Below are 20,450 nucleotides of genomic sequence, written 5' to 3'. Positions count from 1 at the left end.
GCCCGAGGTCTGACCAGCCCCGAAGTCTGAGAACTTCAAAGCTATGTTTAGATGGGGTAAAGATTATCTTGTCCCTTTGTACAAGATTATCTTGTCCCCCTGAAAATGGGAGAATTGTTTTATCCTGTTAATATGGCTTTTAGAATGTGGGGCACAAAAGGATCAGGCAGGGGGTGTGGAAGACAGGTAAAAGGTTCTTATCCCTTCAGGAATCCCCTGTGCCTATGGAAACTGAGTCTATAGCAGACAAGGGCTGGAGGGATTTGTTGTTTGGCTCAGGCTAAATACTGCCAGACTGGGTACAGACTGCTCTTACCTCCCTTCCTCCATGATGGACAACTTCAGGAGTGCTGGAAGATGTGGGTTTCAAGCCATAGAACCACTTAATATGAGAATTGACTCTAGAACATTCTCTTCAAGGGACTGTTACCTGGATGCAGAGGCTGTAGTGATAGCTCCTTGGGAAGCTGAGGTAGGGGAATTGCTTCTGTCTAGAAGTTTGAGGATAGTCTGGACAGCATAGCAAGATGTTCCTTTGCTCCTCTGTCAAAACAAAAACCTAATAATAAATTATACATTCCTCCAGTATGGAGAGGCAATAAACAGTTTCCTCAGATGCAGGGGCTCTTTCTGACCACAGTAAAACAGCTGTCCAAGGATCCTTCCATCTGCTAGGAATTACCCTTCATTTGCATGGGAGGAAGTCTGTTTGGGTATGTTTCCTGCATTTTGCTTTCTGAATCCTACCCGGCCCGTGTATACTTGATAAATTGTCCTATATGTGACTCCAGGCACCAGGGTAAAACTTGTGAGGTTGTGATGTCTGGGAAGGGCACTGTCCTCACAGTGTGGCCAGAACAGGCTACAGGGATGGCCATGGTGGTGGGGGTGGCATATGAGCCCCTGACAGGGATGGGGAGTCCTGCTGCCCCCTGTGAGTGAAAGGGAAGGTGAGCTTGCTGGACTCCGAACTCGAAGGTCATCTGAAGTGGATGAGATAAAGGTTTGAAGAGGGAAGTGGGGGGTGGGGAAAGGAATGAGGCCCCAGGGCATCCTCCAAGGCTGGAAGTGACAGGCCAATAAACCTCTGGGGACTGAAAAACTTTGTCTGCTTATCTGTGGTGAACTTTGGCCACTGGGAGAAAGAGGGGGAAAAAAAATCACAGCAGGGTTTTCTGGGTTCTCCTTTCTGCTTCCCTCTAAGGAAGCCACTCCTGGGCCCTTGGCTACTTCTGATAGGGGTGAGGGGTTTTTATGCACTTTGGGCACCTAGAGAAGTCACTGCCGCCCCCTTGCTCTGCAAATGAGGGTGTAGGTTTGCTGTGCTCTGGCCACAGCCTTTGTATCTGGTTCTAGACAGCTCCATCTCTACCCTAAAGTGGGCAGGAAGCATCAAGGCCTCTGGCCAAGATTCTGGGAAATCTTTCACTTCTCCCATGGCTAGGAGGGAGTTGGCAGGCTCCATTGAAACCGCCAGAGAAATGGAGTTGGTATGCAGTTCCTGTTGACACTCTAACCAGTAGACTTTGAACTTAAATCCTCCCCTCAGCCTCCCCAGCGGCTTGAATGACAGGCCCTGTGCCACCAGGGCCAGCAGAGTGTAAACTCTTAAATTCTTAATCACTGAAGGATGAGTTTTTGCAGTTCGAGCTAGAGCCTTGCTGGAATTTTTAAAGTGCTTCCTCCTATTGACGCAGTCTCCAGTTTTCCTTTGGTGGTGCTTCCTACGTTCATACGGTGGCCGTCTGTGTACAGTGCACATGCGCACATCCCTACCGGACTCAGAGTCTCAGCTCTGACACATTCTCGGTTTGCCTTTCCCCTTGAGCACGTGGACATAGGAGGTGCCCTCCTCCCAGGCTGGTCAGTGTGGACCGGGGGATCTTGCTGTTAGCCAGGCTCTATGTTCACTAGGAATAAATGGTGTCTGTTATGTGCACAAGGGAAAAGGGCTGTCCTAAATAAAGTGTTGGCAACACTTACCCCCAGTGGGTGGGATTACGGTCATGAGGAACATCCATCACTTCTCTGATTGGAGAAAAGAGAATAATACATGTTTTTTATTAGCTAAAAAACAAAAACCAAACCAAACAAACAAAACCCCCGACTTTGGCTTTGTTAGAAGGGAACTGAAGTTAATGTCCGTGTCCCTATCCTTAAGGAAGACAAGCTTCTGATTTTATACGAAAACCTAAATGTCGAACAAACCCCCTTCCCCAGGAATAGAGCCTCCAATCGAGGAGAGAGTTCTTGCTTCCAGTGTGGGCCTAGTGTCCTGTTCTGTCCTGGAACCAGGCACCCTGCGGGGCCTAAGTCCTTGTCTATGTTCTGCTCCAGAATTTGTCTCTCAGGCACATATCTCAGCAGCAGAAGCAGGAAACAAGCCCATCTGAGGCAGCATGGCCCTTCCAAGTTCCCTCCTAGGCCATCCCTGGCAAGCCTGAAGGGGACAGACCCCTACCTTTCCAGGTTATCTGGGGACCATCGGCCTCTGCTGGATTGGCTCCTGTGGCACATTCTCCTTCTGCGCCCTGGAGTAAGCATTCTGTGTCTGGAATAAATGCTTCTCTGTTTGGGAGACAAAGAACAGAGTGGCTCCTCTGGGTCAGCTGTCTCTTTTGGCTGGCTGAGCCTACTCTCCCCCAGGCCTCTTCTGAGGCTCCTAGGCGCCCCAGGAAGGAGCTTGTAAAGAGACCGGGACTGTGGCACACGGAGCTGTTTCGCTGGAGCTTAAGGGAATGTGTTACTTTAACAAACCCCAAGCCTGCTGCTCAAGAAAATATTTATTGGTTGGGGAGCAGGGGTGCAACTGGAGAGGCAGTACGGCAGGCTAGCTCAAAGAGAGGGTGCATGCCTGTGTGGCAGAGCAGGTGAACAATGTGGTGTGTGTGTGTGTGTGTGTGTGTGCTTGGTCTCGTGTGCAAGAGCATGTGGGAATTTGCCAAATGAGAAAATGTATCAAGATGTGAGTCTGTGTGTGCCAGATGTGTGTGGATCCTAGCTGGTGTGCGTGAAACTTCTGCACCTGGGTTTAGGGCGGAGTACAAACCGTTTGAGGGGAAGTGTAACTGCGTTAACTCACCGGTGGGAGTGAAAGGCCTTGTGTTCCTGCGGGGCTCAGTGAGGGCGAGTGTGCAGGCACTCGGTGTGGGTGTGCAGTGGTGCAGTGGCGGGTGTGAGCCTGCTCTGAAGGCGCAGGGAAGGTGGTGTGCCTGGGCTTGTGCACCAGTGGGTGAGCGCACAAGTGTTGCACCAGCCAGTGTTGGGGGTAGGATGAGAGGGAAGGCACGCGCCTGGGGTGGGCGCGTGCGCGAGAGTGCGTGTGCCCCCCTCCTGAGCCCGTTGTCATGGGAACACACCGCGGCCTGAGTTAATCATTTCCTGTGGAAAGTGCGGGAGGGGCGGGCACGGGGCGGGCCGAGAAGGCAGCGGCGGCGTGGAGCTGCCTCGCGCCGGCGGGCCGAGCCCCGGGGCGCTGCGGCGGCAGCGGCGCTGGGATCCTGTCTCCGCTAGGCCGGTGAGTCGGGGTCCCCGCAAGCTGGGGCTGGGCTGGGCTCCTCCCGGCGCGCCTGGTGGGCGCCGCGCCCGCCCTGCCTGCGGACCCTTCTATCCTGACCCGCGGCGGGGTGCTGCGATCAGGCCCCAGAGACCCGGTTGTGCGCGGGGTGGGGGGGTGTGGTGGGGGGAGTCCCACTGTGTCATCCAGCCGAGGGATCTTTCCGGGACCTGGGCGTGAGGGTGGCACGGTCACTGGGGTAGCGCCACCGAGACCTGCTCAGGATCTCCTTGGCCGGGAGACTGTGCAAAGCCTACCTGGGAGCTGCGGGTCAACCAGCGCACCCCCTTCCCCTGCATGGGTCGCTTCTAGGAAGGCTGCTGTTTGGACCCTCCCTCTGTGTCCCCCCGCCCCCGTAGTTCTCCTTCGACCCTCCCCCTCCAAAGGCCTGAGGTGGGGTGCGCCAGCCCCTAGGTTAGGAGGGTGGGCCTCAGAAACACCCTTGCATAGCTGAGAGGAATCTAGTCATTGACAGCTGCGGCTGAGGAATCCCTGCAGGGAGGGGAGCCCTGAAGCTCAGCTCTCTGTCCCCTCAGCCTTTCCACTCCAAGTAACCGCAGAACTCTGGCTGACACAGTGAAAGGCCCGGTCCTGAAACATTTTAAAGAGGAAGCTGGATTTAAATTCTTAAGTATTATTTGTCACCCTTCCAACACAACACACGCACATACCCTTCAATGCATTTCTCAAGGGGCATTAGGACTTACCCCTAGGTTCACCTTCCTTAGTGTCCTTTAGCCTCAGACTGAGTGAGTGCCCTTCCTAGCCTGGTAGGACTTAGTCCCCATGCCCTTCATAAAGGGACAGTCTCCTTGGCCAGAGAGTCATTTGCAGGAATGCAGCCCCAGAACAGTTTTATGTATTCGGGTGGCTGGACTTCAGGGTTTGGGTTGGTGAGTTCTGCTGTCTATATGGGTACCAGGGAGCAGAGAATCTGAAATCTGGATGCCCCAGAACATGTGTGTGCCAGGGATGACCTAACCCAGTCTAGTCATGCCCCCTCCCCCAAATGCTCACCCTGGAGAACCAAGCTATCTTCAGCAGTGGTGTATAGGTGACTATGAGGTACACACACACACACACACACACACATACGTCTTTGCCCTGCCTCTGGTTTGGGACAGGGGGAAGGCAGATCTACCATTATTGGCTAAAACTCAGAGAAGCACATGTCTCTCCCCAGCCAGGTTCTGCATTCACCCACCAATGGGACAGTGTACCAAGAGAGCAGCACCTTGGGCTCTTTGCATATGCCAGCACTTCATAGGTGTATGTATTGTCTGATGTCAGTCCTGAGAAGTGCTGTTTTCACCATTTTATGCATGAAAATGATAAGACAAAGAGAGGTAACTAATTCTCCTAGGTGGCAGAGCCAAGGCCTGAACCAGTCCCATAGCTTTACCCCACGATTTCCAGGTTACTAGAGGTCCCAAGACCCCAGTGTAAGGAGAGTGCACACTTCTCTCTTGGCCTAGAACCCTGAGCTTGTTTGAGATTCCTTGATACTTCGGACCTCACGCCAGGGTTTCCAGCTGCTAAATTCAGCTGCTTTTTCCTCTTGGGGACCTGGCACACACCCTTCCTCTTTCTTCAGGCTGCCTCTCCCAACTTCCCTTCCTGATAGCACAGAAATGTGGTCTTCGCCTCTGCCCTCCTTGACTGTGCTGATCTCTCCTGGGATCCTCTGCCTCCCATGGTCTCAGCTGGGTAGGAGCACCTGCAGGGGATGGTCCTCCCTTCACCCCCTGGCCTTGCCTTCTGCCTGTGCCAGGCCGGGGGGGGGGGGGAATGACATTTGTATCTGCTCCCCTTGCTTCTTCAACTTCACACCCACCCGAAGGCATGGGGGGGCGTATGGGGCGACGTATGCTGATCAGCATCTTTCTGACCCCTTCCTCCCACATTCCTATCCTCTCCCAGTGAGTACCCCACATTGTCTTCCGTCAAGGAAGGAAGAGGCCATGACCCACTGTCTTCAGTACTTGGCCCTAAGATGATCCGATCAAAAGTCTTCAATCTCCAACTCCAGGTTCTTGCTATTTGTTTCCTGTCTCTACATGCCTTGTTCCTGCCCCCCCCCCCCGCCATCTACCCCAACATGTCACCTCTCCCCTATCCAGTATAGCATATTCTGTCAGTTCATCTCTCCATCCTGGCTGAACTTCCCTCAAAGGAGGAAACAGCTGCCTCCTAGGCCGTTTCCAATTCCTTGAGCCACTTTGAACGTGCTTTGCAACCTAGGCCAGTCTGAAACTTGCAACTCTTGAGTGCTAGAGAAGGTAGGTGTGAACCCCTATACTAAAAGGGCCCCCTAGGGCTTTCTTTTACTCTGCTATGGCCACCTGACTGTCCTGCCCTTCCTACTTGCTCTCCAGCCACTTCTTTGCTGGGCAGCTCCTGCTACTCTCAGACCTCCCACCTTCAGTGACTACTTCCACATGCCCCTGACCCCCAACCCATCCCTGTCCTTAATACCACTAATCTTGACTAAGAATAGTCCCCTCTTATTCAGCCTTGCAGGTTATACCTTCACTTTTCAAAATCATGAACTTTAGCTCTGAGTCTAGGTAGCTAGCCTGACCTCTGGGCTTTGGTTCATGTGTGTGTGTACTCACATATATATATGCATGTATATGTATATATAAGTGAGTGTGTGTGTGTGTGTACATGCATTTCAGGGTCATCCACTTATTAAGCCATCATGGAGCATGTAGGCACAGCTCTGTCAGCCCCTCATCCTCAGGAAGCTGGGGGTGGGAATAGACCCTGTTCACATTTCTGCTGTCTGTCAGGAGAGTTGGGGACCTCAAAATGGCCCACAATCCAAGTAACTCTGTAGGACATCCCTTGGGTGCCCAATTCAGTCTTCAAACTCCATGATGCCTCTTTAGTCTGACTTTGTTTCTGTGACCAGCATCGCAGCCTGAATCTGGGGCAAAAGTTTAGTCAGCTCAAATATTCTTGAGGCTGCTCTGCACACAGTAGGTACAAAATAAAGAAGTCTGCAGTGAGGAAGATGGTGATTCAAGGCCAGCCTGGGCTACATAGTAACACCCTGTTTCAAATAGCCAGACCAAACCAAGACAACTCCCAATCTAAAAACTTGTGCTTGAACTCTATCCACATATTACACTTCCTGCACAGGTGCTCCCATGACACTTACACTTCCCTTACCAGTGCTCCCATACTGGTGCTCCCAGGACCTTGCACTTCCCACACCGGTGCTCCCATATTGGTGCTCCCAGGACCTTACACTTCCCGCACTGGTGCTCCCATATCGGTATTCCCAGGACACTTCCCATACCAGGTGGTGCCTGGAAAATACCTCTGACTTCCCTGTAACCAGTCTATACTTTGAACGTTTGTTATTTTTGAGATCCGCCTCACTAGCCTTGGCTGTCCTGGTACTTGCTGTGTAGACGGGCTGACACCTTGAACTGGGAAGAGATCTCTGCCTTGGGAGTGCTGGGATTAAAGGTTTGAGCCATTGCTTCAATAAACGTTAACCTAACACCAGAACTGGAGGCTTGAGGCCCCTGACTTCTGCTAGGTTCCCAGCACATAGTAGGCATTCAATAAATGATTATGAACTAGGAACTGAATGAATGTCTGGCAGGGTGCCTGACACACCCTCAACACTGAGCTACTTGAATGTGTGAATGAACTGGCCCTGAGGATTTGCCGAATGTAAACCCAGATTGCCCCTGGCCCTAAGCCAGCTCCTTCTGAGCCCCTCCACAGTGAGATGCTAATACTCAAGAGCATTAGCTGCTGGGCCATTGGCTTGGGACGCAGCCTGAAGGCTGAGACTTAAGCAAGCAGCTGAGTCTAATTAGAAAATGAGACCTCATGGAGGAAAAGGATTAAACTCACCATTGGTTGGAGCTTCCTCCACGTGGGGCTGCTGCCCAGTGTATCCTCCCGGCAGATCTTCGCAATGGGTGGGCAGACTCACCTCGCTCCTGGCCCACTTGTAGATGCCATAGTCAGAGCCAAACACCCTCCTGTGGGCCCAGGGTCCTTAGGGTTTGCTACACTCCTAAGGCGGCTGTCTTGGGTAGCAGGTGATCCTTGTTGGCGGACCCTTCCAAACGATTCAGCTTATGGACTACCCACTCGTCTTAAAGCTCCCTTCCCCTTGCTCTCTCTGCAGCCAGCCCGGCACCCAGAAGAGGTTGCTGAGCCCCGGGCCATGGTCCCCTCTCGCAGGACGTGGAACTTGGGAGCCACGCCTTCACTGCGGGGCCTGTGGAGAGTGGGCCGGGTCCAGGAGCCCAAGCCCGGGATGGCTCGCCCCGCCCCAGCCAGCCCAGCCGCCCGCCCTTTCCCACACACCGGCCAGGGGAGGTTGAGAACTGGTGAGTCCGCATTTTTAGAATGCCTCTTCATTTCCCTTCCTTCCTCCAGATCCCAGAGATGAGACTGAGGCTTCTCGCGGTTCCTAAACTCAGTCAGAGCTGTCAGGTAATTACAGGGTAGCCAGCAGCCCAGAGCCGGCTGGGCGTGGAGCAGAGCGCAGCGTCACCGGGCGCTCCTTCCCTGCGTCCAGCCTGGGAGGAGGAGAAGGCTGGGGCCGGTTTAAACTTTAACAGTCCATAGCACCGCGGCATCAGCTCCGCTCCCGCCAGCCGAACCAGGTCTGGGACTCTTGAGATCTCGTTTGGATGCTTTCTGATATCAACCGAAGGCTGTAAACAAGGTAGGTGAAGCGGCTGACCTCCCGAGCGCCCTGCTCAGCACTGACACCTGATTCTGCCAGACTGTCCTGGACAGGAGCGAGGAGCAGCGAGTTCAGGCTGCCCAGAGTGTTCCAGCAGGGTTTGGGTGCCAGATCCTTGGTTTTAGGTGTCAGACAGCCAATGGCTGCTTTCAAAGCAATCACACCAGCAGGTCTATGTTGAGGGTCCTGGAGCCTGGGCTACTGCTGTACCCTAGGGAGCTGTCAGCAGTCAGCTTTCTGGGTCATGTCCCAGGTGCTCAGACTGTCAAGGAGCCAGCGGCTCCTCTGTTCTGGGTAGGGGCTGGGCGTGGGGTGAGGAGCCATCTTGACCCTTTCCCTACCTCTATGTGGACAAGTAGGCAGGGTGCCCTGGTTGTGTGGGAAGGGTTATCCTGGAGAACTGCCTTCAGGTGTTTGCTACCTTTTGCTCCTGACCTACTGGGAGAAGTGTCCCCATTACCAGCCTGGCCCTCTGGGTGATGAGGCCATTGGGATCTAAACCCCTTAGTATACAGCAGAGGGGATACACAGAGGTTCAGAGATGGCCCCGCTCTCCCTGTCTAACTGTAACACATTTCACTCTGCCAGTGGGCAGCAGGGTAGTGTTTTGAAGATCCCCCAGCTTCTACGGTTGCCTGGGGGCTGCCACCACCTCATACCCTGGGAACCTTCAGGCAAAGCAGGAGCTCTCTGGGTCAGCCAGTGCTGGTTGTTTTAAAAGGGGAAAGGGATGGTCTCTACAAGGTTGTCCCCAGGTATGAATAAAATAGAGATGAATATGGCTTTTTTTTTTTAAACCTTAGAAAACTCACTAAGTTCATCTTTTTTGTGTGTTCGTGTGTGTGACTTTAGAGACTTGTGACTTTATAATTTTAAGATAAAGATCAAGTGAAACCTGTGAGTGCCAGGCAAGCATAGGCTTGGCAGCCAAGAGATAGCCTCAGTCAAAAAGGGTACCCCAGTTCTCCCCAAGTCTTCTCTGGTGTTACCGTCATCTTGAAAGGGATATTCCACCAGGGTTGGTTGGCACATCAGTTTGAATACAAGCCCTGTGTAGCACTAGGCCTGTTAGCCATTCAAGGTCTCTGGTTTTCTGCCTTTCCAACAAGGGCATGTCCTCTTCCTGCACGGTGGTTATGACAGCAATCACTGTCCTAATGGGTGGGTCCTAATTAGGGTCACTGCCCTAATATCTGTGGGTCCTTCAGGTTTTTGGCAGTGTGGAGACTTCTATTCCTTGTGCTCTTTGAGCCTCACTTTGGGGTTATGCCCTCAGGATGTGAGTTTATCTCAGGGTCATGACTGAGCTTTAGAACAAAAACAAACAAACAAAGAAACCACAGGGCTTACTTTGATTGCTTGGAACTTGCTATGTAGAACAGGCTAGCTTTGAACTCACAGATACCTGCCTTCCCCTGCCTTCTGGGTGCTAGGATTAAAAGCCTGTGCCTGGTGGAAAAGCTTCCATTTAATTGATTCTTTAAAAATCAATTTATGGGCTCAGCGGTTAAGACTGCTCTTCCAAAGGTCCTGAGTTCAGTTCCCACCAACCACATAGTGGCTCTCTGTAATGAGATCCAATGCTGGCTTCTGGTGTGTCTGAAGACAGCGACAGTGTACTAATACATAAAATAAATAAATATTTTTTAAAAATTCATTTATTTGGTTTATTTTCAAACAAATGATTTATTATTTTAGTTTTAATTTATATGTGTATTTATTGGTGTGGTTAAGTGCACATGAGTACAGGTATCTGCAGCATTAAGAGGTATCAGGTCCCTTGGAGCTGGACTTAGGGACAATTGTGGGTGCTGGGAACAAAACTCCAGTTCTTTGCAAGAGCAGGAGGTACTCTGTGTCTGAGCCCTCTCTCCAGCCTATGGCTATGTAATTTGACAGTCTGGCTGATAATGTTTCCCACCCTGGCCAGGTTGGAGGAGGGGGGTGTCCTGCCCCAGAGGATACACTTCTAGCTGTTCCTGTTCTAGAAATAGCAGGTACCAGGCTACCCAGTGTGGGATTGGTCTTAATTAAGGCAAGGGAGAAATTGCCACCTAGAGGCAGCCTGGATAATAAGGCTGTGTCCCCGTGATGTACAGCTCTCTCAAGTGACTTGGCTTCCTCTTAGAGTTCTCTGCAGAGGAGCTGATGAATAAGTATGGACCCCCAAAGCCACTGTAGCAACTGGGGAGTCCATGGCAGAGTCTTGGGTATCCTCCAGGAGAGACTCTCAGGGTCTTTTTTGAGATTCAGGCAGCCCCACCCTGTCCCTCCCTACCTGTGCTCCTGCATGGAGAGAGCCTATTAAGGCCACAGGTGGCCCTGCTGGCCATATCTGAGCAGATTGGAGGGTGCAAAAGCTGAGCTCACCTTGCTTTAGCCAGTGGTCTTTGGCCAGCAGCCAAATACGTCATCTTATCTATCTGTCTGTCTTTCCTGAGACAGGGCGTGGAAAAGATACTCTACCCAGTGGCGAGGAAGACTCCACTTCCCGGACTGCAGCTCGCCCGTCTCTTGCACAGTGTCGAGCCCTCAGCGTGGACTGGCCTAGCCCTAGGAGTCCCCACAGACTCTACCTGACAGTACAGGTAAGTGTGGGCCATCAGCTGCAAGGATGAGGGTGAGTATAGCTGCTGTGTTTTGGTCCTCTGAACTCTAGCAGTTGAGTTCGCCATGGGGAAGAGCTGGGAACTTGCCAGGCACCCGTTTGGTTGGCTAGCCCTTTGCAGCCCATAGCTGAAAGCCAGAGTGACTGCGGCAGGCTACATTACTACTTATCCCAGGGAAGATCTCTTAGGTGATAGGAGTGTCTCAGCCACACCCTGGCTGAGGTGGGAAGTAAGGCCTGAGCTAAGATTTGCAGAGCTGGAAAATTGGCTGGTTTGGGAGAGCTGTTCCTTTCTGTGTGGACAATGCCTATGTACCCTTGTTTGAGGAATCAAAAGAAGGCCAGGCTGGGTGTGGCACATGCCTTTTAATTCTTAAGGAGGTAGGGAGAGGCAGATCTCTGTGAGTTTGAGGCCACCCTGATCTATAGAGCAAGTTCCAGGACTTCCAGAGATACAGAGACTGTCACAAAGAGTCCAAAGGGAGATGGTGGGGGGGGGGATAGGGAGATGGTGTGGGGGGGATAGGGAGATGGTGTGGGGGTAGGGAGATGGTGGGGGGATAGGGAGATGGTGTGGGAGGGTAGGGAGATGGTGGGGGGATAGGGAGATGGTGGGGGGGTAGGGAGATGGTGGGGGTAGGGAGATGGTGGGGGATAGGGAGATGGTGGGGGGGTAGGGAGATGGTGGGGGTAGGGAGATAGTGCGGGGATAGGGAGATGGTGGGGGGGTAGGGAGATGGTGCGGGGATAGGGAGATGGTGGGGGGGTAGGGAGATGGTGGGGGTAGGGAGATGGTGCGGGGATAGGGAGATGGTTGGGGGGTAGGGAGATGGTGCGGGGATAAGGAGATGGTGGGGGGATAGGGAGATGGCTTTCCTTCCGACTGTCATTGACTTTCAAAAATGCATGCTTATGGTACACTTGGGTAGGAGGTGGATTTGATTGTAGAAATAATACAAAGAGATAGTAGTTTTTACTCAACACTGTTTTGAAACACAGGCATTAGAGCTCACGTCTAAACTGAAAGATAATGTTTTGTATGAATTTTATAGGCGAGGACATAGAGGCTCAGAGCTCAGAGAGATTATAAATAACTTGCTGCTGCTCACACAGTAGGCTGAGATCTGAGTTAACAGAAATGGGATATAGAGGCATTAAAAAAATGTTAGAAAAGGTGATGGGCGTGGTGGTTCATGCCCTCAAGGGAAGAAGAAGCAGGTGAATCTCTGAGTTTGGGGCCAGTCTGGTCTGTTGAGCCAGTTCCAGGACAGCCAGGACTACAGAAAAACTCAGTCTCAAACCCAAACAAACAAACAAAAAAACCCAAATGGTGCAGAGAATTCAAAGAATTCACAGTACAATCCCTAGAAGCTGGATGTCCCTTATGATTCTTCTGCAACTGCACTGTGAAAGGTTCATCTTCATCCACGTACTTTACCACCATCAGCTGCACAATACTGTTTACCTCACGGCCATCTTTGAGATTTCTTCATACACGTTATTCCTGGAGAACTCCATTCATTCCCTTCCCCAATGCATAGCATTTTACTTAAGATTTCCCCATAAACTGTAACTGGGCTGCATGTGTGCTGTAGCATTAAGCACTTGGCTGGCTCATCCCATCATCACCAAATAATGACAATGGTGATTACGGTGCTGGCGGTAAAATCCTCCTTGTCTGCCCCGTGTGTTATTTCTGATCACTGCGCTCCCTTGACAATTCAAGCCACGAGGTTGATCTTACATTGATTGTGTGTACGTGTAGGTATGGGGGCAGTACGCTGCATCTGTGCAGGTTAGAGAACAGCTTGTGAGAGTCAGCCTTCCTACTGTGGAGGTTCTGGGGATGGGAACTCAGGGCATCAGGTGTCCTCATGCATCGAGCCAACAAACATTAGTTTGTTAATTAGGATCTCATTATTTGGTCCTGTCTGGTCTCAAACTCAGAGATCTACCAACTCATTCTCCCAAGTGTAGGGATTAAAGGCGTGTGCCACCATAATTACTTTGGTGTGTATGTATGTTACAGTCACGAGCCACCATCTGGGTTCTGGGAACTGGACCTGGGTCCCCTGGGAGAGCAGCCAACGCTCTCAACTGCTGAGTGGTCTCTTCAGCCTCCCGCCCTCCCATATTAGTATCTTAATATGTGCATTTGCTGAACAGCGAATTATGGATTGGCCGCTTTGTGCCAATGCATCCTTAGACCAGTGCAGGGATGCTGAGAAGAGAAGTAGGGGTGGTAGCCCAATAGAAGCTCCAGAGAGTCACCAATGACCTCACATGCGTGAATACAAACAGGAGGGTACCAGGAACACAACTTCGGAGCATGAAGTGCCATGGTTATCTGGGGGTGTTGTCTAGTTTTCCCTAAGAGACAGGACTCATAATCCCTCCTAGTCTTCTTTCTTTATATTTTTGAGACAGAGGTTCCCTCTGTAGTCTAGGCTGGTGTGGAACTCATGGCAGATACTCATGGTCCCACGTGCTATGGTTTTAGGCACAAGCCACCATGCCTAACTTTTTCTCTGAGCTTCTGATTGCCTCACACACATCCTGCCTTTCCAGGTAGCCACCGTGCAGAGCCGGGTATAAAGCCAAGTGCAGGTGGTGAGCAGGACGGGTGCTGGGGAAACGCACACCTTTGAGCCATCTTTCCTCCAGCGGATGTAGTCCTGGGTTGCTGCTCTGGGCAGGACCCCGGGGATGGTGGTGTTTAAGGGACAGCCTTTGTTTCATCATGTTTCTTGGTTCTTGTGAGATTCTCCCGAACCGACCAGACTTGTTTCCTTTGTGAGGTCTTTGAGGAGAGTGGGTTGGTGAGACGACAGTTAAGGAAACCAGAGGGAAGTTAAATCAGGAGGCTGTGGTCAGGAACTGCAGCTCAGCTGGGTGGTGGCCCTGTTCTTGAGCTTTGATTATGGGGTGCTGGGCTGTGGCTGCTAGGGAGACCTGGGCTCAGCAGTTCTACTGACGCTCCATCCAGAAGCCGTTAGTGACCAGCTTCCAAGTTCATGTCCTTCCAGTCCCTGCAGAGCTCCACCACATTTACAGCTATGGATGTGTGCTGAAGTGTGCTCCAAGTGCAGGGGCATGACCTGTAGGTCACAGGCTCAGGCAGTCAGTCTGGCCTTGTTCCAGCAACTAAAGACTGAGTGCTACCTCCAGGACACTGCAGGAATTCCCAGCCCCCCAGGGACGTCTGTCCTTCCTGTGCTTCAGCCAGTGGCCCAGAAATAGTGTAACCTTTGCTCCTGTCTGAAGGCAAGTGGAAACTTCCAACTGTTGGCATCCCTGCCTCCCCCACCTCCCCCAGCCTGCTGGAGATTGTGTAGCAGTTGGTTGAAGGGTGGGGACAAAATTAAGCTGAGGAGAAATGTCCTAAATGAGGGATGGAAGGAGGAAGAGGCTGAGGGTGTGACTGACTAGGCACCTGCTGGGCCAATTTTTACTTTTTCAATTTAAGATTTATTTATTTTATGCATATGAGTACACTGTAGCTGTCTTCAGACACACTGGAAGAGGGCATCAGATCTCATCACAGATGGTTGTGAGCCACCATGTGGTTGCTGGGAATTGAACTCGGGACCTCTGGAAGAGCAGCTGGTGCTCTTAACCACTGAGCCATCTCTCCAGCCCTTGCAATTCTTTTGATTGGCCTTTTGATGCTCAAAGTTAGAGAGTATAGATCAGAGAAATGATAAACTGACCACAGCTACCTGTGGGTGCCTCCATGTGCTGGCACTGTAAGCATCTCTTGCTTGGTGTTACCTTAGGTTTGCCTGCTGGCACTAGAAGGCAGTGAGTAATGGTTATAGACTGAAAAGGGAGGGAAACCGCTTCAGAGAGGGTGCAGAATTGTCCACAGCCACACAGTGCGCAGGTGACATGCTGTCTCTTTGTGCTTTGCCCTCCTTGTGCTGAGCTTAATTTAAAAAAAATAAAAAATGTAGCTCCTGGCCCTGGGATGTTGGCACAGACCCTTAATTCCAGCAGTGAGAAGGCAGAGGCAGATGGATTGCTGCAGGTTCCAGGCCAGCCAGGGCTGCAGTGTGAGACCCTGTAAATAAAATAAGATTAACAGTTGGCTAGAGACATAAGAGCATCTTCTCAGATGCTCTGTGAACATAAACACAACAAAACCGTGTCTTTAAGGTGAAAAGGTCGAGCCTCAGATGGGTCCAGAAAGACCTGGAAGGTCCTTTCTGCTCAGATTGTTCTCTCCGGCTGTGAAGTTCATTTCCATCCCCCAAGTTTAAATTGCTCTTGTTTCCGTGCCAGTGGGTCTCTGTGTGTGCACACGCCCCGCACGGAGCACACACACAGACCCCGCTGCCTGTGAGCTCCCCCAGTCCGTTCTTCGTCTGTGTCTTGTGCATTATTGCCTTTAAATGTGTTCACACCTTCTCTCACTGTCCAGACCCTTACTTGGCTATGAGCTACAGAAGAGGGCTCCTCACCCCTTCTTACCTCTCCACTCACCTGCTCCAGCCCAGCTACCTTTGCCTCAGTCCCTTGACCAGAACATGGGGTCAAATTGCTGGTGGATAGCCCATGGGACACAGCATGCAGGAGGCAGAGTGGACATTCCCGCGGTCAGATGGACTCCTGTAGCCTCCTACTTTTGGGAAGTGCCATCCTTAGGTGGAAAGCTGTCTGCCAAGGTGTCGCAGCAGATGACACCACAGGGGAGTTGCCCTAAGACTGTTGTGTGTAGGCAGGACAGGATAGTCGCCTGCATTGAGGCTTGTTATGAGCAGGCTGCTCACATGTTGCTGACTCCTAGAGCCCACAGGGATAGCAGAAACTTGATCTGGGGGAACATAGGTATTAAAACCTTTTTTACTGGTGTGGAGATTGACTACAGTGGGACCCAAGAATAATTACTGTCATCTTTCTGTAGGATGTTAGTCTGGCTTTCCTGGATTCCAGGCAGGACTCTTTATCCACACACACCTCCTTGGTGAAGACAGTGCTGAGCCCTGGGAACAGAGTGCTCACCACCCCAGGGCAAGGGTCTCTCCTCAGCACAGTTCCCTTCATGAGAGGATTCTGGTTGTGTCTTGGCAGCAGGCCCTGCAAGACAAGGGGTGCAAGAGCAAGAGTCAGGGGACGAAAGAAGACAAGCTCCCGAAGAGGCAGGCGCCGGCCCCCAAGCGGGACCGGGAGGCCCCAGAAGCTGGTGGTACCATGAATGTAGAAAAAACAGGTAAAGGAGGTCAGCCCCACTGTCTGACACACTCTGGCTGAGCTAGTGCAGGAGAGAGAACTCTGTCCCACCGCTGGAAGTGGCTCAGCCAGACTGCCACCTGACATGAACTTGAGACTCTGACCAGCCTCTTCCAGATCCATGGGCAGCCATGTGTCTGTCCTCTTTCTTGTCCTTCCCCTTGTCCTGGGGCCACCAGGGCCCCACCCAATGATAAGAGACTTTGGCCACTGGAGGTTGGGTTGGGTTTCCCTTCTTTTTGTCTTTTCCCAGTACCTACCTAGAGCAGGGCCCAGGAGCAGCCTCCCAGACGCCACCAGTCCCCTCAGCAGAGGCCTGGCTGTGTTCTGGTTAGAGGATCCAGAGGTCAGGGATTTATTTCCCTCACTTCAGGCTGAGTAAACTAAGCCTGCAGTTCCATTGTCCTTTGACTATGGTTGCACCTAGAACTAACTGGTTTTAGAAGATTCTCCAGGTTCCTTTGCTGTCTTCTGGGTTTTCAGCAGTAAGTATTAGCCAATTAGGGAGAGAACATCTCCGGGAGCCTCGGGGGCAAGGCCAGGCAGGAGCACTGGGGAAAGGTGCTGTTTTCTCGGAGTTTGTGTGTCTGAACTTGCTGCGGTTGTTGGAAGGGGTCAAGGTCACTCCCTCCTCTGAGTCTGAACCAGTGTCTATTCTGTATGAGCCCTGGTCCATTCAGGGCAAGCATAGGGTGTGGGAAAGCAGTCAGGTTTTCAATGGGCAGTCAGATTTTCAATGGGCAGTCAGGTTTTCAAAATGGCTACCATCTGGACAGCTAGGTGGGGCAAGCCCAGAGGAGGAAGGCTAGGTGAGCACTGGCATAGCACCTGAGCTCTGGGCCCTGTGGTGGTCCATGCCTCTAGAAACTGACCTGTCAGGTGATAGCTTCCTCAGCATGGGGCCTGTTCTGTTCAAGCACCCTTGGGCTCACCTCTCTTCCCTTCTTTCCATTCTCAGTCCTTCCTTAGCTTCTTCAAGAGTGTTTCTTCTACTACCCATGGCTCTTCAGGTTCCACTCAACTCCTGGCCCTTTTACACAGGGTACCATGCTGAGGTCAGAGCCTCCCAGGACAGGATCCGTGTCATGGACGACACTCATACCTGTGTGACCTATGGGATTCCAACTATTTCATCAGGACTGCTTTTGGGCTAGGTACATTGTCCCTGTTTCACACAGGAAGAGTCTGCAGGGTCCCTCCCATGTGATTCGAGAGGCAAGACCAGCTCTCAGCCAAGCCCAGCACATTTTGTCTCGCACCAATGCAGTCTGTGGCTGGACTGATCACATGTCACCCGTGGCAGCCCCGTGTGCTGGCCTAGAAGCATCGGGCTGCCCTACTCCCTCTAGAATAGATCACAGAGGCTGGGCCTGCACTGTGTGACTTTCATGCTGTGTCACATGCAGAGCCACCCAGCTGGGGCCACTTGCAGAGCATGGGTTGTCTAGCTCCAGATCTCTGGGGGCGAGAGGACACCAGCCCCACCCATGGGAGAGTGGCTACAGCTGCTGCCTCCCATTCCCCTGTACTGCTCTGGGGCTTTGCAGCACAGTGGTCAAGGTTTGCTGGTGGTGGGCATAAGGCACAGGGAGGCCCCTCATCTCTGAGAAAGCCAGAAGCTAAGTCTGCATTGAAGAAGGCTCACCAGCTAGTACTGGTCCTCCGCATGCCCAGACTCTTTGCAGGGCCCCTGCTTGGGATGCTGAGGGGAGGAGGCAAATCCTTTTCTTGTTCCCCTGGACCAATGCTGGTTCATCATTAACCAGCAGTTCTCCTCTTCAGAGCTATGGAACGGGCACCATAGCCCCATTTCAAATCACAGCCCCTGATGCTCGTCCTGTTTTCCATCCTGATGACAGAAGAGTAGGTACTGGGGAAGGAGTCAGGTTGAAGTCCTGTCTTTCTCTTATGCCTGAGAATATGCCTAGCTACTGCTCTGCCCCATGTACTGTCCTGTTTATGTCCTGACCTGTTGCTTGCACACACTCCCTACCCCTCCTCCACACGCACAGGTGACTACTTCCCACAGCACAGCTGGCAAAGCCTGGTCCTCTCTGCTGTGCTTTTGAGAGATTAGCATGGGGAGCCATTTCTTCGTGAGCCTCTTTTCTTTCCCAGTGGAAATTGTCCGAGGGCTGGCCACTGAGAGATACACTAGCCCTGGCCTGGGATTCACCGAATTGAGGGGATTCGGGAAAATTGTTTTCCCAAGTCTTGGTTTAGGCAGTTCTGTCCCCCTAGAAGCTATTGCTAAAGTGACTTCCCGGGAGGGGCAACCTGGAAGTCCCCTGCCAACCCATTTTGCTGTTTCCTTCAGTCCTCATCCCAGCCCCACCTATCTGTATCCTTTTCCTGCCCCGATGGTGTGCCCTGTGGTGATGGCTGCCTTCCTCCTCCAGGCAGACCTCCACTGTCCTGCTGATCAGCCACTACTTTGCTTGTAGGTGGGCGGCTCTTTGGCATCGGGAGGTGCTCAAGCTTGTCCGGGTCACCAGGCCCAGACCCCGTGATACATAGGACCGTGGAGGCCATGTCCCAGCTTCAGGAGGAGCTGGTAGTCCTTCGGGAGAGGCTGGCCCTCCATGACAGTGACCGCCAAGCCACAACCACCCAGCTGCAGAACCAGGTACCTGGGGAGGCAGGGATGTGCAAAGGCCATTCACTGCCCTCTGTGGAACAGGTCGGAGGACATTGTCAATCCACCAGAAGCCAGATGGTGACACTCTTCTAGTTTGGGAAGACGCTACAGGGTGAAGAGGTTCAAACTCAGCATCTTACTGCAACGGGTGTCTTTAGCACCTGAGCATCTTCCCAGCCAAAACATTTTCCTCTCTACTTGATGAAATCTACTTGTTTGATAAGAGGGGAAGTGGAAAGTGAACTGCCCAGACTTTCTGGTATCCCTAGCCCCGCTTCCTCATCACTTGTAAGGAGGATGCCCAACCCACCCTCAGGCCTCAGATAACTTGAGGATTCAAACCAGTACCTAGCCTCTGCTCAAGTTTTCTTAGTGAGCTTTTTGATAACAGGTTTACAGTGTTCTTAAGGGATGATATCTGTAGCTCCGTACCCATTAGCTGTGCTCTGTAGGGTCCCTGTGGAGACATGGCCAGCCTCCTGGGTCTGGAGCCGTGAGTAAACCCTGACTGTGTGACTGCACTTACTAGTCCTGGCTTAGGGAACTACCAGCCTGGTCCTCATTTCCTCATCTGCAAACGGATAACAGAATCCAGATGTGCTAACACATCATAGGGGCAGATGTGGCTCTGGAACTCTGGGAATATATCTGTCTGAGGCTGTCTTGGCTGGGAGGCTGTAGAGAACATTGTCTGCCCTGTGAACCCCGTGTTCTGATTTCTAGCCAGGCTGATGAATGTGGCTTTATGGCTATCAAATGAGTCGGTTATAAGAGTGGACAAGAAGTTGGTTATGAACTATAGTGTGGTGTCCTGTGGAAGGCTGTTTCTGTGGCCTCTTGAATTCCTGAGCCTCACAGTGGGCTTTGTTATTTTGTGTTGTTGGCTGTTGGTTTTTCTGAGATGAGTTCCCAATCTAGCCTAGTGTGTTCTGGAACTCACTAACTAGTCCTGCTGTCTTGCTGTTTCTGTGAACTCCACAGTAGATAGTGGCCCCCTCCTGGGATGGGTCACCTCCTGGGACAGTGAGTAATACTGCTGCCAATACCTCTGTACAACTGTCCCAAGTTCCTGCTTTCAGCTCTTTGGTGTTTATGCCCAGAATTGGAATTTCTGAATTGTATAGGGTTTCATTATTTATTCTTGTTTGTTTGTTGTTGAGACATGGCTTTCTTTCCCTTGCTTCCCCCACCCCTTCGTTTTTTAAAGTCAAGGTCTCACTGTGTGGCTCTGGTTGTCCCGCAACTCCCTGTGTAGACCAGGCTAGCCTCAAACTTTCAGACTCCTAGAAATCTACCTCTGCCTTCCAAGTGCTGGGATTAAAGGTGTGTGCCACCACGACCAAGTTCTTCATTGTTTTGTCGAGGCAATTTGATGTCTGTTGCTGAGTTGTATTCCTTTTCTGGGTATTAACCCTTTCTCAGTAACCGATTACCACATCCCCTTCCTACTCAATAGTTGTCTTTAACTCACTTGATGGCTTTGGTTTCAGGGATGATACCCTAAGCGCTTTACCTGTGATTTTTTTGTTTGTTTGTTTCATTTTTACTTTTATTTTCTGTGTATGTGTGTTTTGCCTGCACATATGTTTGTGTGCCACTGCATGTTGTACCTGAAGAAGCCAGAAGAGGGCATCAGATCCCTCCAGAGTTACACACAGTTGTTTGCCACAGTGCAGTTGCTAGGAATCAAACTGGATCT

At 51.7% G+C, this 20,450-nt stretch overlaps 1 protein-coding gene and 1 long non-coding RNA gene across 8 annotated transcripts in view; one reads left to right on the top strand and one right to left on the bottom strand.

The window, feature by feature from the left end:
* Positions 1-275: 275 nt before the first annotated feature.
* LOC308436172 lies at positions 276-2,598 on the bottom strand. Its single transcript, XR_013975523.1, has 3 exons — positions 2,462-2,598; positions 1,984-2,028; positions 276-543 (listed from the first exon to the last, which is right to left on the bottom strand). It is a non-coding gene; the product is annotated as an uncharacterized lncRNA (long non-coding RNA).
* An 812-nt stretch (positions 2,599-3,410) lies between these two features.
* The window catches only part of KIFC3 (kinesin family member C3), a 33,613-nt gene continuing 16,573 nt past the window's right edge, over positions 3,411-20,450 (top strand). The window contains exons 1-5 of one of the 7 annotated variants that reach the window (XM_080936999.1): positions 3,411-3,517; positions 7,964-8,255; positions 10,722-10,864; positions 15,955-16,093; positions 18,558-18,739. In XM_080936999.1, the coding sequence (XP_080793125.1) occupies positions 16,075-16,093; positions 18,558-18,739 (201 nt within the window). In that variant the 5' untranslated portion in view covers positions 3,411-3,517; positions 7,964-8,255; positions 10,722-10,864; positions 15,955-16,074. The other 6 variants (XM_080936996.1, XM_080936995.1, XM_080936998.1 and 3 more) reach the window with 6 other exon arrangements.

This window comes from Micromys minutus, assembly GCF_963924665.1.
Source record: "Micromys minutus genome assembly, chromosome: 24".
In the NCBI taxonomy this organism is placed as follows: domain Eukaryota; kingdom Metazoa; phylum Chordata; class Mammalia; order Rodentia; family Muridae; genus Micromys; species Micromys minutus.
This window is presented reverse-complemented; position numbering and strand designations above follow the sequence as displayed.